Source organism: Micropterus dolomieu, linkage group LG03, assembly GCF_021292245.1.
Source record: "Micropterus dolomieu isolate WLL.071019.BEF.003 ecotype Adirondacks linkage group LG03, ASM2129224v1, whole genome shotgun sequence".
Lineage (NCBI taxonomy): Eukaryota > Metazoa > Chordata > Actinopteri > Centrarchiformes > Centrarchidae > Micropterus > Micropterus dolomieu.
In genome coordinates this window covers 4,410,425-4,428,471 of record NC_060152.1, presented here as the reverse complement: position 1 = coordinate 4,428,471, position 18,047 = coordinate 4,410,425, and the positions used below count along the sequence as shown (strand labels likewise).

Sequence of the window (18,047 nt, the reverse complement as noted above, 5' to 3'; positions counted from 1 at the left end):
ATCCCCTGAACCAGCATCTGTTCTCACCATCTATTTTATAAAGCTGCAAATGGAAAGACAACACGAGCGCAGAAAGCACCTAAGCTCACCAAATCCTCCATCCAATTCAGACTCCAAATCTTCAGGCACAATTCCCTGACCTCAGTGGTTATGAGGTCAGTTATTCCCGTCTTAGTCATCTGGTGATAACACACTGCCATTATGTTAGTGACTGTGTGTGTGTGTGTGTGTGTAAGGTTGGAGGCTAAAGGTCTATGTGATCTTTTAATGAAAGATAAGTGACTTAATTGAAGTTCTTCTTATTTTCTCATAACCAAAAGAGGCAAGTGTGTAAGATGTGTACAGCGGTGACCGGTAAGAGCTCATTTCAAGGCGAGTGTGCTCCTTCACTATGCTCACTTATACACACAAACACAGCCAAGTATGCACACTCATACACACAAATACAGCTGAGTGCTCCCTGCTGATGTTTCCTTGTGAGATGTCATTACATGATAAAGAGGAAGCTATCAGGAAACCGCTAAAGCACTACTTCCTGTCTGTTGCCACGGAGACAGACCTCATTCTGCAGTTGCAAAGATTACCATGACTTTACTCTGGTTAATTTCTTGCAGAACGGCTGAGTGGAAAGCAAAACACAGAGGCAGGTGTGTTTCGCTCTACACCGCACACTGGTGGGCTGGTCTCCTGTCCAGGCACTCCTTAGTCCAGCTAGGTCTCAGTGTGACCTTTAACTCCCACATCTGACAGCAATTAACATTTGCGAGAGTGCATTGGACTGGTCTTTTTTGAAAGAGCTGAGCTTCAGCCAACAGCCCTTTAGCACAGCTGGTTGCCATTCAGATAAACCTACAGATAAACAAAGTGTGTTAGAATCAGGGAACACTTCCTCATTCGAAATGAATCGTTGAATTCAGACCTGCAGCCATGTTGCAGTAATTGCCAAGACTGATTGCTCTGTTGTGAACAATCACAGGCTCAATACTGGTTACTCTGGATTATATCCTATATTACCCTCATCTATATTTACATTTCACTCACTCAAATTAGACTTTCAAAGGTTCACAAGTTTCATGGCAACCAGCTCAAACAAAGCTTCATTCATAAGAGTGATAGTGGCCTTTAGATTTGATTTGCCTACGCTGTGATTATAATGAAACTCACCACTCTAGGGGGAATGACTTTATGAAGTTTATTTTTCACTATGATTAATTATCAGGCACAAAGTGCACCATTTTACATGATTATGATGTCAATGTCACAAATTTAGTCAAGTGGCTTTTATCTGCACTTAGTTCAATTTGGTTTTGGTCATTTCAGCAAAAAAAAAAAAACCTTTAATATAATACAATCGCTTCAGAACTAAAAACTTCACAGCATCAATACACACACACAATATACACACCTAAAGTGTAAAAAAACATAACAGGCTAACAACATCTAAACACCTATTGAAAAGGCACAAATAAAAAAATCTTAGAAAAGAATATTATTAAGCGCATATGAGAATTTTAAATGTTTAAAAGGACAAAATATAGCGTTACAATCGAATATAAGAGGCAGATAATACACAGATGAAAACAGACTTGACATTGACACACAGAGTGGGATGAAAGTATTTTGTAACTACTCCTACTACTTAGTTACTGAGTAGTAGATACACAGAGGGAGGGGGACACGGTGCTCAGCGATACTGACAGGAGCTACATTCCAATGAAGGTGAACACAAAAAAGGGGCTAAGCCACTCCCTTTTCAACTGGCTGCATCACTGGATTATTGCTGAATTCTTTCTGGGGTTTTCACTTGTCAGAACAAGCAGAGGCACAACGTCAGCAATACAGAGGAGCTGGGGAGAGACAGATTCAGAGAGTGTGACCAGATGTGATGAGCAAGGGCAAGAGAGAAATGTGGTTTTAAAGAGTTTGAATTTGAATTTCAGAGGGAAACAGATAGAGAAGCTAGAGAGAGAGAGAGACAGAGAGAGAAACAGAGAGAGAGAGACACTGAGGGGTGTGTCATAGCAATTTAGTTCCTCAAGGAAGTACAACTCAACATTATCTTAAGACAGGGTGGCGGCACTGACAGAAGCGCTGCAGGAGGGCTGTTTTTTGAGTTTTGGTTCAGATTGTAGTGAAGATGAAGGGATCTCATTAAATCAACTGGCCTGTGCTCTCAACTAAGACACAGAGCAGAGAGAGAGAGAGAGAGAGAGAGAGAGAGAGATATCTGACACAGACCAGGAGGGAGGGGGACTCAGCACACAGACTTTCAGGTAAGACACATCTGCCATGTTCATGTGCCAGTAAAAAGAAATCCTCTGGGCACATTCAAGTGTTATATGTTCCTTTTGTTGTTCTTGGAGTGTTTATTGTTGGCACCCGGAAGAGACAGACTGAGTCGAGAGATGATTGGAACAAATTGTGTGACTGCTGTCCACTTCCCCATCTTGAGCGCAAGTTGGGAGATCTGCATGTACGCTCGCAGTCATGCTGGAACAAGTACAGTGACATGCACAGATGTAGAGCTCAAACTTTTGTTTGCACATGCTGGGAGTTGCTCAACTCAAATCTCAAGGCAGTGGACTTTCCCGTCTTCACTGGCCTACTTTGATTTGAAGCACTGTAAGTCAGGGACAAGACAGTGAAAGGGCGCGATGTCACTCACATTGCGGTGCGGATACAGAGGGACGAGTACAACCTGTGGGGCCTCTGCTGATGACACCCCGCCGTTTAGCCAACTGCTGTCTGTTTCGCTTCCCTTTTCAGGCATTGTAGATGGGTAACAGGGTTGAGCAACAAATGACAATTCAAAGGAGTTGTGCAATGTTGAAACAGAAACTGCAATATTTGCAAAATTTCAAAATACTTTGTCTGTAACCAAAAAGGTTCACGGAGAAATGTTTGTCGAAACAAAGGATTTTTAATCCTTAATCCTTACAAGTTACACAAGAAGTTAAAGTTAACAATACACAGCAACAACCTTAAGCCCTGTTACCACCCAGTTCCAAACACAGTTGAAGTGACACTTCATCCTGGCACCCTCGTCATCTTGCACAAGCTGCTGTCTAAGACACAGAAATCCTGTAGCTGTACGGTTAGTGTTAAATTCTCTTTGGTTCATCATCAGGAAACAATAGGTTTCTACAACCATCCTTGTAGCTCAGCGATGACTTTTCAACAATTGCCTCCTTGTTTTCATCTGATTGAGTGCCATGGCTTTTTTGTCTTTTTTTTCTGGAAAATTCTCATTGTTCAATCTGATCAAAGGCTGCGGGCAACTAAAAGACCTAACCCCCTTCTCTCAGTCTCTCCAGCTGCAACTAGGCCTACCCAGCCCCAAACCTGGTGATGAAAGTCAGTGAGGATGTCTATCTGTCAAGCTCATTGTAATGTCACCCTGCTGCTCTCTAATAACAGTACAAGACGCATTTTGATTGGCTGAGTCAAAAGGCGCTCCATGAATCCCCTCTAAGACCTGTGAGAGGATTTAGCTTCTTACTTACACACGCATATCCACATGCTGGAAAGGGCACGGACACAAGCACACAAATAAAAAAAATCCCACACATTCTTTTATTTGCAAAAATATCTGAGCACAAAAACACCACTTTTACTCAAAAAATGCACAAGTTCAAACATGAACACAAACACTGAGGCTCGGCGCTGCAGTCATCTCAGGAATGCTAAATATTTACCTCTCTCCTGCCTGCCTGGATGGCTCCACCAATCAGCAGGCTCCCGTTCACTGCCCATTAACCTAACGTTTATAGATGGGGTCTTGATCGCCTGGCAGTTACAGTAACTCTGAAACCAGGTATGACCACCTCTATTGTTGTAGCTCCACCTCTGCCATGTTATTTTTCATTTTGTTCTTCCAACAGTATTAGGTCTCACGCAGTATACAGGTGCAACTAGGAGGGAAACAAACACTTGATCATGTAATGCAGTCACTCCCGGGTGGATGTCAACAACGAAACAACGCTTAAAAGCCCTCTTCAATCCATCTGTACCACAAAATTGATGCTCAACATTGCAAGTATCCTCGACGTGACCTACTGAATGACGTCCATTACACAAAAGTGGTTTCATGGCAATGCGCTGCTGTAACACAGAAATGTTTCAATGGACTCCAAACAGCCTCAACCTCCTGATAGATCTGCATAAAATAAACAATGTACATGCACAAAAAGCCAAGCAGCGAGTCATCTCCAGCTGCAGAGTAACATTTGCCAATGTGGAATACAGGCCGATGACTACACACTGTGCATGTCCCTCAAATCCCTGTAGACTTTTTAGCAAATAAATGAGATGAGAAGCATGAATCTGAAATAGTTGTCATGCTGCTCCACTTCCATTATCACCGTTAAGGGAAATTAATCCAATGAACGTTCTTTAATTCCCCACAGGGAACCCAAAGCTTTTGTAACAAAGCGAGCTATTATAAATCTGACATTTTGTTCAAAATGGTTGTACATGTAAAATGGAACCTAGTGAGATCTCCTATAAAAGTTAGCTTATTATGGATGTTGCAGCTGGGTTCGGGATGCACACCAGGGATGGGGAGAGTCACAGTGAGAGCTGCCTATTTGCATGATATGATCATTATTGTGAATGGATCACTTTTTCATTTATTAGTGAGCTGTGGAGTCATTTGCAGACAGTGCTGACTGTGCATCACTGGAGTTGGACAGAGAATATAGAACGAGAATATCATTTCAATAACGCTGTCAAATAACAACAGACATGGCAGAAAACACATTAAAGAAGCCATCAAGCCATGATTTAATTGACAGCTTACAGACAATATGCTGTTGCTAATGCACAGTGTGTTTCAACAATAGAGTAACTGTTGTTTTACCCAAAGGCTTAACCCAGGAAATTTGTTAAGGTAGCCACTGGGCTCGGAGTGCTCTCTTTACTGATTGCACTGACGCAATCTGGAAACAGCAGGCATGGACCTGCCTCAGCTATGCAGCCTACCTGCTTTAAAATACTTGTCCACACAGGCCAGAAGTAAGATTTAGTGCAGAAAGTTCCACTGAAAGATGCTCATTATCTGTTCTTAGAATATGAGGTCTATTTGTACACTCCAGCTCTATAAAATGTGTCCACATAGGGCCAAATTGAACACAGGAAGTAGGAGAGGATACACAGCAGTCTCAGTGGCTTTGATGCATGCAAGATATATTGTATGTATTTGCTGATTCTGTCTTACTCCTTGACAGTACTTTGTGTTAAGGTAAAGGAGGAGTTTAGCATTAAAATAAGACTTAAGTTGTTATTTATATGTGTGTTTGTGGGACTTATCAAGCGCAAATATTCTACAAGGACACATGTTTGCCTCATCTGTGTTAAGAGTCATGTTACACTGATTCTTTCAATCTTATTGATGTGGGAATTAACCTTATTTTGCTTTCTAGTCTTTGTACGCTTCTCTAATAAGAACATCAGCTAAATAAAATGTAATTTTCCTCTGTGATTGATACACTCCTAATCTGCCTGCTTTCATGTGAGAGAGATTAGAGGAATATTAAACGTAATTAAAAAGGAATTAATTCAAACTTTGTTGACAATCAAAGATAAACAGTGGATTCTGTAGTTGTGTCATAGCATGCTGAATGCATGCTGATGGCCTCCCGGAGGGTTCTCTGTGGTGGATACTAGGTGTGGATAAAATCTCAGGGGAGAAATTCAAAGCCTCTATGGAGTCTCTTCCATGGTACTTTTCCCTTTTGGCATCATGTGTGCATGTCACATACAAAAACAAACACTGTTACTAACATTACATAAAAGCAGCATCTCAAATGTGACATGATACATTGTCTTTTCGGTGTTTATTTTTAGCAGTTTAATTAGCACTGAGGGGATTTAAATACACAACAGTTTGAGCTTAAATTGTTAAACACTGTGTTTCTTAAATGTTCTTTAATGATGTGTATGGATAGGTGGCAATCTGAAGATTAGAGAGAAAAAGTAATAACTGGAGGGTTGCCAGTTCAAATCCCCAGATGATGTGGGAAATTTGGATAAGAGAAGTGAACATGTGTTGCCCTCCCTAGCCTTCATAACAAACGGTTGGCCCTTGAACATGGCACTTAACCTCCAACTACTCTATTGAAGCTGTTCTTTTTCTGGCAGTAAAAGACTGAAGTTGTGTCGAGCAGCAACCAGATGTCAAAATGTTCACTTAAAATCTGCATAAACATCTTATTTTTGGCAATAGACATTCTTCTTATATTTAGCACTTTTATTCATGCAATAGAGAAAAAGGAACAGTGTAACTTCTCCTAATCTTCACTGACTGAGGTTCTGGATTAGCCATAATCTGGTATCAGAACAGGAGAGGGAGGCCTTTTTCCGACGGCAGAGACACAAATCAAAATTTGGTGTGAAACACGATTACCTCTTGCACAACAACTGTCTCATTCCACTAAGAGAAAGCTGGACTTCCCTATGAGACTGGAAGTATTGTATGTAGTTACTGCATACTGATGTCACTATAGAGGATTTATGAGCATCCAGTCCTAATGTATTAGTTCTCTCTAATGATTGAAACTGCTAATTTGCAGTTTGTGTCTATACACAATTTGTATAGTTGGTGAGCTTGAAATATTTATTAGGATAGCAACACTGTAATTAACAACAGTTAAATTACAAAATACTTTTTCCTTCTCCTTGGCAAATCAGGCAACCATGGACCACTTCAGCTCAAAGGACATGGCCTTGAGGGCACAGAAAAAGATCCTCAGCAGCATGGCCACCAAAAGCTCTGTCCAAATGTTCATTGACGACACCACCAGTGAGATCCTGGATGAACTATACCGTGTCTCCAAAGACTACTCGGGTAATAAAACTGAGGCCCAGAAGGTGATCAAAGACCTGATCAAGATTGCTGTGAAGATTGGCTTGCTATTCAGGAACAACCGCTTTAGCACAGAAGAGTTGGGAGTGGCAGAGGACTTTAAGAAGAAGCTGCACCAAGGGGCCATGACAGCTATCAGCTTCTACGAGGTACATTTCCACCTTTTAATGTTTAGGATGTGTGCAGGCTTTAGAAAGCCAGAACTCCTTTGCTCAGTGATCTTAAATGAATGTTCTTCACTCAGTCCACATTATTTAAAATTTAACATAGATAAATCAATTCGTAAATAACTAGGACACTAGTAAACTAACTGTTTAGGGACAAAATGTCCAGTTGAGTGATGTGATGAACACAAAACAGTACATAAACACTATACCGTTTTTCTATTCTGTATTCAAGAGTCAAAGCATACTATATGTGGCTCCAAAATTGCTATGAAATGGTTGTTGGTTTTATCTAAGTGTAACTGCACGATCAATAACCTTAATTTAACTTTGTTCCATTTCTGCATTCAGAACATGACAGAACATAAATAGGGTCATACCACGCTTTCAAAATGCTAGCTGCAAGAAAGGCTGTCATCACTAGATGCAAAATTAAAACCTTTAAAAACCGTAACAGTAAAATAAATTGGATTTATTCTTCATTTTAAGGATGTGCAGATAGCCTGATAAAAGGACTTGATTAATTTGTAACACACAAGTTTGCTACTATATATACTGCTTATATATTGTTCACAGATAAATATCCCTTATTAGATACATATTTTGCCAAATTCAGATTTTAGACATCAACAAATGCATGAAACCCACTCATTAACAATGTTCTTACATTATACTTCCCCTTACTCACGCAGGTGGATTTTACCTTTGATAAGGCAGTGATGGAGGAACTCTTGACCAGCTGCAGGGATTTGCTGCTGAAACTGGTCAATACCCACCTCACCCCTAAATCCCACGGTCGCATCAACCATGTCTTCAACCATTACTCCGACCCCGAACTCCTGGCCAAACTGTACGACCCCAGTGGCCCCTTCCGACCCAACCTTACCAAGATCTGCAAAGGACTCGACAAACTGATGGAGGACGGGACAATATGACACAGAAACAGTAAAATGTTCAGTCAGACACTGGGAGATCTACAGGCAGACTCACTTGAGACTCAAAACTGTTGGACAAAATTGGTCTTTCTGCTGCTGAGGACTGGCAACGTAAGACAGGTGATTTGAGAACAAAACTGCTGCCACATTGTTCTCAGAGAACATGTGGGATAAAAACAACGTTGGTTGAGTCATTCCTAAAGTTTTTAATGTTTAGAGGTGATATACTGTATTGTGATACATACTTGTCTAGTCAGACAAAGTTCACAGAAGCCAAACTTGAATATAAATCTGTTTATACTATATCTTCGGTTTAATTAGATTATGATCCTCCATTGTTAATATTTTAGACCTCGAAATGTTTCATTCAGAACTACTGATGTTGTGTGTTATGGAGAGGAGGAGTTAAAGCTCCGACAGATTGCATAAAGAGGACCGAAAGGGAACAAACGCCACTGTAATACAACACTGCCATCTGGTGGTTGCTTCAGCAACTTAGTGTACAGTATTTACTGAGGCATCCGGAAGAAAAAGGAGCAAATAATAAAGCAAACAAGCAAACAGTGGACAATTGCTTAAACCAACACTCTGTAGTCTTGGCTTCAAAACATGTTTAGAAGCATCAAGAAAAACACTGGCTCTTAAATGGTGTTGACTGTAAAAGCTGTTAAAGAGATGTTAATCCTATAATTAATGTTTTCTAAAGATTAAAGCACCAGTGTTATTTTGTGGTTTTACATTACAAAGAAATTGAATATTAATAGACAAAAGGTAGAATCAAGTCACAACTGGATACCCCCTTTTATATAAGTGAAATATTGTAATTTAGTGTTTAACTGCTAAAGTGTTTTCTTTCTTTGTGTCAGCAATAATGTGGAGTAAAGCCAGTTACACTATTAAGCTACAGTAAGCTCTGATAAAGATCTAATGAGTGTGCTAATGAGAATCAAGTTTCTGGAGTTGCCTTTATGGACGGCCAAGAGAGCTCAACCTTGTAAGACAAGTGTGGACAAACATATGTATTTAGACCTGAAACTAAACATGGGATCAAAACATTTTAATTCTAAAATGAACTATACAAAACTTATGGAATAAAAAAAATTGCAAATAAAACATTGCTGTCAAAATATATTCTAAAAACCTCTCTCTTTTTAAAACTTGGTTACATTACACATTTTATTACAAATTCTTCAACTGTAACAAAGACCAACTTGTGAGGAATTCTGTGCTCTTAATATTACAGTGAACATGATTTGTATCTCTCTCATCATAATACAATGGCGATGAGGTAGCATTACACACAAACCACTTGTTGACCGTGACTTGACCATATGAAGAGTCATAGGACTAAACCAACATGTGACTGCAATTTTTTTACATTCCATGCTTTTATTTCCTGCATGTGAAAACAAACGAAACACAGTTATGGACCATATGAAGCTTTTCATAATCTACAGTACGTCTCAACAAATAAAAGGCTACACAAGTGCAATATTACTTTTAAAAACCTGTTAAAAGACAGTGTAACTTCCCATTATAAGTTTTATAAAATGGCACTATGAAAAGACTTCAGTCCATACAGCAGCAGGGGGATCAGTGTAGATCTATTCCTTTATGTGTAATGCTCTATTCTCCTGGAGGCCAAACGTTGGCTTTCTGGGAAAGTTTCTGTAATGATCAGAGTGAGACAGCAGAAATGGCACATCACAGCTGGAACATCTCATCTTCCCTGTCTCTCACTCTCTTAGTGAGTTTGGTGATAGTTAGGGGTACTGCCACATGTGCTGGCTGCTGCTGCTGCATTCTGGAAGATGAAATGACACTCTGCGACCTTGTAAGTGGTCGCAAGTCTGATGTCCTGGTGCAAGCTGCTTCTAGGGCGGCAACCCTGTGAAAAATAAACAGATGAGAAGATACAGCATGTCTGAAGACTGATTTGATTCCCACAGTCAGGCTGCATTCCTCTTTGGCAGCTTTTAGTTATAGACTGATAGACTGCTTCTTGCTATGAGTCACGCTAAAATATCAAACAGGTTTCCTATGAATAACATTCATACGCAACTAATATGTATTGACAATTGTATTTTAAATATCTGGTGCCAAAGCAGGAAGAATGGGGAGACGGATGGGTGTGTTAAGTTTGACATGGGGTCTAGGTTCAATTACAGTCTCATATTAGAAGTCATCATCAATATTCATATATTTGGTAATGACCACAATATTTTCTAAACCTCACCAAGTGGACCAACCTGAACATACAGCATTTACCAAATACACTGTAAACATTTAGCACCTACAATGTTCAATATGAACTTAAAAATTTAATTAAAAAATGTAATCTAGGTGGCATTATAGTTCCCCAAAATGTATTTTTGTAATGCAAACTACATATGAACATAACTTAGATAGATACAATAACTGAATTTTTTGTGGCCACAACAAGGTGATATATCTTCAATTAGGCAAACGAAATAGACTTTTCTAATAAAAACTATGATATAAGAAATTACAAAAGGTGGTGTAAAACGCAGTAGTGTAAAGGGTATTAGTATGGACATGAGTAAATTATTGATATATAGGAATAAATATCACATATAAATATAGGAATGCAGGCTTATATACTTTCAGTAGATCAATACTTTTATAGGTCAACCTGGTGAAAAATGTCCATAACCAGCATCAAATGATTGTTCTTTGGGAGTGACATGAAAAAAAACAAATGGTGTTATGCTATGTGGAATATTTTAACACTTGGAATGCCCAGCTCCAGCACAAACATGAAAACAACGGCAAGACTTGAGGACTCTGTCACGCCACAAAGATGGAGCATGACTGTGTTTGAAATAACCAGTGTGATGAAGCAGGCAGTGCAGACATACCTTTTCTCTGCTTCCTGGCATCCTTTGACAGCAGCCTGCTTGGACTGACTTATCAAGCCATCCAGCCTTTTCAAAAAATCCACTGGATTAAGGTCTGACGCCCTTTCTTGGCCATCATCTTGCTTCTTCTCAGCACTGTCTTCTTCACTGTCCTCTAAAGCTAAATCCCCCCCGTTACTGCAGTCCTCCATGTCTGACAGCACAGGGATTGATAAGGACTTCTTCAGGAATATCGAGTCATTGGTGTACATCCTATTTGCTCTTTTGATTTGCTCCATCTGTAAGAAAAGATGACCATGTCAGCCTTTTGTGAACTTGTTTTAAGCGTGATTTAAGGTAGTCTCACTCTAAAAAGGTGGTTCATGCATTTTGTTTTATATTACTAAATAAATAACTTGTATGAACAAGTGCAAGAGCTAAGGTAAAAATTATACTTATTATATAAAAGACAACAATAAGAAAAAATATATACACAAATAGTATTTAAAAGACATAACATGTTTATTTTGTATATCTGAATATTGCACACAAGTAGGGCTAAGCCAAAAATGTTATCACAATAAAAAAAAATTTATGTAATTCGATATCAATCATTTTCACTATAAATCTCAAATCATTATTTCTTTCAAGTTTAAAGGCTGATTTTTCTCCTGGGTGAAAGCTGAAGGAACCAGATGGTTAATTGCGGTTTTAAACTATTATTTGTGGTCAGAATGTAACACTTGCCAAACAGTGGATCACTTAACAAACCTGAGTTAGAACAATCAAAATAGGTATGATAAAATATGTTTTAACAAATATGCATGGGTAAAATAAAGTAAATTTTATAAAGTAAATACCTTAATAGAAAAAATAAGTGCTAAATTGTTCGTAATTGAAATTAATTAAATCAAACATTTATTATATATTTGTTATATTGGTATTGAGGCAAATTAGTTCACAATAACTATAATTATTGTTTTATTGCCCAGCCCACACAAGTTATATTCCATTGGTAGACATGATATCGTTTATTACCAATATCGGTAAAAAAAATAAATTGTTGAAGGAACAATAATGAAATAAAAAATGTTTCATGAGTAACTAATACTTACAGAGACTCCATATTTCAGGGCCAGGCCTTGTAGTGTTTCTCCTGGCTGAATTTTGTGTTCAATGCGTCTTTGACGCACCGGAGAGAGCGGGGATCGGATCAAACTGCCGTAAGACCTCGTACGGCTCCCGCGGAGTAGGCCGTTTCCCCCGTTTGGCAAAGGTGCTCGCTCCCCTGACATGGTCGCAAACCACTTACCTACCGCTAAGTTGGCAACCGTGCAAATGGTGGTAAATTGCGGTTACCAGCAAACTTTCATTGTGTTCACATCACGATAACGCAGCTTAATTAGCCTACACATGCGTTACAGTAACCACACTAGCAGATTAGTTAGCCTGCTGCTAACGTTAAATCAACTTCAGTTAGCTAATTAACGTTGACACGGTTTTTTCCTTCAGTGTCAAACTGTGACTGCTATCGTCACCTGTCGAAATCTCTGCCACAGCCAGTGACAACAACTTTATTTGACTACAAGTTTAACCTACCTTATCTCAAAAAAACACTTGAAAAGATGCTGAGAAAGTTGTTTACATGAATGTTTTCCTGTTTCCAGCTGTAGGTTGCCATGTTATATGACTAGTTCCCATGTTCGGCGCAAGCGACGCCTTCATGAGAATAAGAATTACCGATATATTATTTGAAACATTTTTAAAGTCAGTGGGTTTAAAATTAAAATTACTATTTGAAACAGAATTAATTAACATCTGTTTTTATTTTACTGTACGTAATTCAAATATATATATTGGAGCTAATGTTTTAAAGGGATATATATTCCCAAACCCAAGTGATTAAAAAATTTAGCAAGTTGCTTTGCCTAGTCAGTACGATATTATGATTGAATGGAATTCAAGAGAAACAACTAGAAATCGGTGCCCATATCCAAACTCAGAGGTTTAAACAACTTATCGCCTAAAAACTGATGTGAACTGTATTTTTACAATCGGACACTGGTATTTCCCATTCCCCGATTTGACTGTAAATGCAGCGTTGCTACCAGGGTCAGCTTGTCGTTGTGATGTAGTAAGCTAGTCAGCTAACATGTTACTGACTTCTCTTTCAGATAATCAACCTCAATAATTATGTCGTTTAAAAGGGAAGGTGATGACAAAAGTCAGTTGAACATCCTGAAGGTAACAGTTGTTTTTATTTATTTATTTTTAGCTGAGCTTACACGTTGTTATGGTTAGCATCCTGCTAGCTAAGTGTAGCCGTGTTAGAGATGTGTCTTTGAATCTGGCGAAATTATAAAACGAAGAATGAATTGTTAATCACTCTTATTGATGTTATTGATGTTGACAGAAACGGCGTGTGGCAGATCTTCTGTCCAATTTTATTCCAGAAGATGAAGCAGCTCTTCTGAAAAATGGAAGGTGAGACAAACTTAAAGACACGGATATGTTTGGGAAGGAAAACATTGTAACTTGAGGTTGTGAAAGGCTCTAAACCAGGGGTTTACAAAGTGTGAGGCAGGCCTCCCTAGGGGGGCTCCAAACAGTTTCAGGGGGTCCTTAGTGAGTGGAAGTGAAACAGTATTACAGTACTTATTGCATTAGTTATCAAAAGGAGGTTACATAGAATAGCCTACATGCGTGAGTGTGAGAGATACAGTAGTTTTCTGAGAACTGTTTTCCTCCATCAGAGTCAGAAACTAATAAATGCCTTAGTACAGACCTTTTTTAAAACTATTTGGTTTAGTCAGAAGTTAGATAACAGCAATATTAGGATATTTTGGCTCAAATGTTGAGTGTCTATGGGATCAAATAAGATAATCATGGCACATCATAGGCACCCAGGAATTGAGCGAAACCAAAGTCTCTGGTGAAACTTACCAAGTAAACTAAAGATGTGGTTAGTTTAGGGGCGTTTTCCAAGCTTTGTCTGAGGGGAGTATCAGACTGAAAACCCCTGCTGTAAATAAACTGTAATGAATGAAGCTACTATGCCCAGTAACTACAGATGGAAATTAGCTAGTAGCTAAATCTTGGAAAGCATCTTCAATTCTTCTCCTTTTTTAGATTAACATTAATTTATTTTGTACATGATCCCTGATATAAATACATGTTATAAACTGAATTAAGTTGAAATTAAACCTGTGCTTTTGGTTTGTAGATACACCTGCCTTGTCTGCTCGTACCGCCCTGTGTTTGATACAGTTGATATGCTGACAGTCCACAGAAACGGAAAAAGACATCTGGAAGGTGAGACAAAGTCACTCTTATTTGTGTTTAATTTATTTCAGCTGTTATTTTGTGGCAAAGCTTTGAGGTAGTGTTTTCTTATCTTTCCTAAGATGATCTACGGTAATTTTCTCAATAGACAGCCTGTTTTGTATTCTGGGGTACTTTATGGTGGAAAATCTGTATCTCTATATGTTGTATGAGGGTTAATTGCTTCTGTAGAGAGAAAATCTCTCTATTTGACACTGAATCACAATATGATTTTTGTTATGATGATGTAACTCACTCATGTTATTCTTCAGCAAAATAATAGTTTTACTTATCCAGCTAATTGATTTGCAACACTGTTATAAAACAACCAGAGCTAGAGAAATATCCGAAAGTAATAACAAATGATTTAGAAAATGAACGTTCTTTTTTTTATGTTGTATTTCTTCAGGATTAAAATCATTCTATGGCAAGAAAGCAAAGCTGAAGAATGAAATAACCAAAAGGCAACATGAAAACTACATCCAGTCTGAAGACAGAAGACAGGTTGGTAATTGCATAAAAAGGCATGTTTACTCTGTCAAGTTCCTGTTCAGGCAGCTCCTAACCAAACCTTTCAGAATCTCTTGATACACTTATTTGTTGCTTCAGAAGATGAATTAATCATCATTGGAACAATAGCATTAGCTGAACAAACTTCAACAGTCTCTGACAGTCAAAAACTTCTTCAACTGGCTGAGACTGTTGATCAATGTTGTCTTGTGCCAAAGGCATTGTGGCGCCGCTATGACTACCATATGACCCTGACAAATGACATCCTGCATACCAATTTAAACTTGTCTGTTGTGGAAAAGATAAACACTTGACCATTTGACCTCTGAGTGAACTCTCAGTGGCATTTGAGACACTTCTACAATTCTACATGCAGTGTTTTGTTGTGTTTTTAGGAACCCTCTTGTTCAGCCCCTTTACTGGCACAAACACGCAAGCTTACACATCACGCTTTATTGACTACTGTACCATACAACAGCTGCCATAGAAAAACTAGGTGAGTGAAATGATTGTTTAATATACACATTCCCACTCATATTTTAAACCTCAGAAAAGAAATAAAGGAAAAACACAATTTTAAACATAAATCTGTCATTATCTTTAAGTACAAAATCTGAAAAGGGACCTCTGAGCTCAGATCCCAGTGACAACTCTTCCAGCAAAACGCCATCTGAACAAGCAAAAGCATGTCAGAAAACTGAAGTTTCAAACAATTTATTGCAGAGCAGTTCTAGCAGCTGCACAGCAGGTAAAGTCTGTCATAGGAAATCTTATTTTTATTTTTTCAGATTTTGTGTTGAAGAAAACCCTTCCTTTACTTTAACTGTGCACATGTTTTGTCTTCTGTAGCCAGTGAACGGCCACATGGATCAGAAGACATTAAAGGATCTCAGACTGCAGTGACACAGGAGGCAGAGCCTATAACAGCCCAGAGGAGACGAGAGCTGGAACACTATCTCAAACTGAAAAGGTACAGAGCAGTTTTTTTGTTGTTTGAAGTGAGGCTAAGAATTACTGGTTTGAAGTTGAGCATTCTCACTCCTAGATGTCAGTTCAGGATATCTGTACCAACCTCATGGTTTTCCGTGCATTTCATCTTGCTTTGTCTATCTCTTAGCGAGGGCTGGTTGCAAGACCGGAGCGGCCGGTGGGTTAAAGATGCCAATGTGGAGTTTGATTCTGATGAGGAGGAGCCTCCTTCACTTACCACCCTCCCTACAAGTCACTGAGAGGACTAACTGTGGGAAAACACAAATAAACTTGGACCGCAGTGCTGAATTCAGAAGCCACAGTGCTGTTTGAAAGAGCCGGAGCGCCGCCTGCAAGGACAATATCAAGGACGTCAGCCTTTTATTAAACTCCATGGTTTTCCTGTGCTGGTTCTACAGCACCTGTGTAATGTTGGGACTCACTCCTTAGTTGTTATACAAGACTGCTGCTCACCAATGATCATCAGCTGCAACTTTTATATCATAACATACAATTTACAGAATCAGAAAAACACAAACATGTCCTTGTATTTTTTTTAATCAAATTGCTGTTACTCTAGCTTGCTGAAAATGTTTTTTTTATTACATGAAGCATCAGGAAGACTGTAAAACAAAGATTTCAAGAGAAAATGGCATTTTTTACAAGGCTCTTCTGGTAGTGGTGTTTTTCTCAGTGTCTACTCACAAACACTTCGACCATGATCGTGTCCTTATGTCTGGATGACATAAAAGGATAATTTTTTTACTACTACATTCATACTTTTGATCTTAATTGTATTGGTTACGATAAGTAGATGCTGAGATCTGTGAACACAGAGACATCGCTACAATGTAGTCTCGACTTGGCACTAAAAAAAACAAACAGACGATCAACAAGCCACCACTTCTTTCAGATTATCTAAGTACTTTATTTGGATGTAAAACCGAAAGTGGGCGCACCCAAAATGACAGTAATAATGTCTCGTTGTGTTCACAACTACAACAGGTACAGCAGATAAAAGTTGAATCAGTAAGTCTGTTTGTAAAGTGATACATGTTTGCTACAGACAGTTTAGATATTGATCAGCTGTTAACTTGGCGTGTACGGTGTGGCTTTTAAGAGCGTTACAAACTGACTGAACCATGTCATCCTCCCTAACATCAGCCATATGTCTTTTTCATGGACCCTTCGGGATCAGAAAGCAGCACTGAAAGCTGAACAAACACTTGACTTTTCAGCTGAACTTAACCAAACAGAAGGCGTGACTATTTTCATCACCCTTTGTTGTCTATAACCCATTCAATTGAGTTCCATCTCCCCTCTCGTGAGACTAATCCTCAGTGAGCTTTACTATAAATCAGCAGCACATAGGCTGTATTGGTGCTAATCTGGGTAGTGAAGCCACCAGTTAGCATTCTTCACAGGGTGTTCGTTCAGCACAGATGGTATAAATTGGATAACACCATCAGGGTCAGTGGGAGGGGCAGAGGGACTTAACATGGGTTAGTTTCTGATGACACCGCTAATATGTGTCAAAAACATGCTCACTTCCTTATTTTGGAGCTCAGAGCGTCACCACCACATGGGGAAACCCACAATATGTTGAAGATCTTTCTCACTTGTTGTGGAGACTTGGCAGGATGTCGTGTAAACAAATGTTTTGAAGACAAAAGTATCAGTATTTAAATTCTGATTACCTTTTAATATCAGGTCTGTGAAGATTCTCAGTCATTCAGGTCATAGTTATCCAAGGAAGGTCAAAATCAAGGGCAACTGGACATTTAAAACTGTGTCTTCTATTTCAGTATTACAACTTACACAGTCCTCTGACGCAAATTTGACAGTTAAAAAAATAAAAACTAATGAAACACAATATTGAATATACGTCTGTCACAGCATTCATGGCACCCAGCATGACAATCCAAAAATACACCTGTGTTTGACTGTGAAACGGCAATCAAAGGGAAAAGAAACCTCAGAATAGACTGTGGCAAGGCAACTTGGATTTTAAATCATTTTAAGATACCAAATGTCAGTGAAGCCTGCAAAATTTAAAAATGTGACCTTTGTGAAGTCTAAAAAGCGGTTTTCTGCTTATGGGTGGTCATGTCAAACTTGACATTCAGTCAGAGTGCCTTAAAGAAATGGGAAAATAGGTTAAAGAAATGAGGGGAGCTACTTCAGGAACCACAGTAATGCTGTCAAATTCCTCGGAGGTTAGCAGCTGTTTCTTCTCATAAATCTCTGCGGGTGCACACGGGTGCAACCCTCTTAAAGTTGGTTCCTTATATTTGGAACAAGGTAACTCAAGCCCAGTGGACTAGGTTACGTTTCCCATCAGGCTTTGTGGGGTAAAAATAGCTCAGGTGCTTGAGGGAAGTCAGGGGATCAGGAGCAACTTCAAGGGATCAAAGGGCTGTGACTCTTT

The 18,047-nt window shown here is 38.9% G+C and overlaps 3 protein-coding genes across 6 annotated transcripts; 2 read left to right on the top strand and 1 right to left on the bottom strand.

The window, feature by feature from the left end:
- Positions 1-1,995: 1,995 nt before the first annotated feature.
- tnfaip8l2b (tumor necrosis factor, alpha-induced protein 8-like 2b) lies at positions 1,996-9,092 on the top strand. Its single transcript, XM_046043793.1, has 3 exons — positions 1,996-2,273; positions 6,688-7,011; positions 7,719-9,092. The coding sequence occupies exons 2-3, from the start codon at positions 6,694-6,696 to the stop codon at positions 7,959-7,961; spliced, it is 561 nt and encodes a 186-aa protein (XP_045899749.1). The 5' UTR covers positions 1,996-2,273; positions 6,688-6,693; the 3' UTR covers positions 7,962-9,092.
- lysmd1 (LysM, putative peptidoglycan-binding, domain containing 1) lies at positions 9,004-12,534 on the bottom strand. Of its 3 annotated transcripts, none has more exons than XM_046043791.1 (4): positions 12,419-12,534; positions 11,935-12,137; positions 10,841-11,118; positions 9,004-9,849 (listed from the first exon to the last, which is right to left on the bottom strand). In XM_046043791.1, exons 2-4 carry the CDS (start codon positions 12,112-12,114, stop codon positions 9,666-9,668), a joined length of 642 nt encoding a protein of 213 aa, XP_045899747.1. In that variant the 5' UTR covers positions 12,115-12,137; positions 12,419-12,534; the 3' UTR covers positions 9,004-9,665. The 3 variants fall into 3 exon arrangements, with proteins under 3 accessions (XP_045899747.1, XP_045899748.1, XP_045899746.1); XM_046043792.1 differs by having other exon boundaries at positions 12,465-12,510; XM_046043790.1 differs by lacking the exon at positions 12,419-12,534 and having other exon boundaries at positions 11,935-12,412.
- On the top strand, positions 12,033-16,288 carry scnm1 (sodium channel modifier 1). 2 transcript variants are annotated; one of them, XM_046043788.1, is made up of 9 exons: positions 12,033-12,095; positions 12,994-13,063; positions 13,233-13,303; positions 14,043-14,131; positions 14,550-14,644; positions 15,046-15,146; positions 15,256-15,398; positions 15,500-15,620; positions 15,768-16,288. In XM_046043788.1, exons 2-9 carry the CDS (start codon positions 13,013-13,015, stop codon positions 15,877-15,879), a joined length of 783 nt encoding a protein of 260 aa, XP_045899744.1. In that variant the 5' UTR covers positions 12,033-12,095; positions 12,994-13,012; the 3' UTR covers positions 15,880-16,288. The 2 variants fall into 2 exon arrangements, with proteins under 2 accessions (XP_045899744.1, XP_045899745.1); XM_046043789.1 differs by lacking the exon at positions 12,033-12,095 and adding an exon at positions 12,143-12,160.
- The last annotated feature ends 1,759 nt before the right edge of the window (positions 16,289-18,047 follow it).

Bases quoted from the DNA above. Each gene is read 5' to 3' on its own strand.
- lysmd1 (XM_046043791.1), bottom strand. From the start codon at position 12,114: ATGTCAGGGGAGCGAGCACCTTTGCCAAACGGGGGAAACGGCCTACTC. The intron at 11,119-11,934 runs GTAAGTATTAGT...CTTTTCTTACAG, and splicing joins CCCTGAAATATGGAGTCTCT to ATGGAGCAAATCAAAAGAGC. The intron at 9,850-10,840 runs GTATGTCTGCAC...TATTTTTCACAG, and splicing joins TGCCAGGAAGCAGAGAAAAG to GGTTGCCGCCCTAGAAGCAG.
- tnfaip8l2b (XM_046043793.1), top strand. From the start codon at position 6,694: ATGGACCACTTCAGCTCAAAGGACATGGCCTTGAGGGCACAGAAAAAG. The intron at 7,012-7,718 runs GTACATTTCCAC...TTACTCACGCAG, and splicing joins CAGCTATCAGCTTCTACGAG to GTGGATTTTACCTTTGATAA.
- scnm1 (XM_046043788.1), top strand. From the start codon at position 13,013: ATGTCGTTTAAAAGGGAAGGTGATGACAAAAGTCAGTTGAACATCCTG. The intron at 13,064-13,232 runs GTAACAGTTGTT...TGATGTTGACAG, and splicing joins GTCAGTTGAACATCCTGAAG to AAACGGCGTGTGGCAGATCT. The intron at 14,132-14,549 runs GTGAGACAAAGT...GTATTTCTTCAG, and splicing joins CGGAAAAAGACATCTGGAAG to GATTAAAATCATTCTATGGC.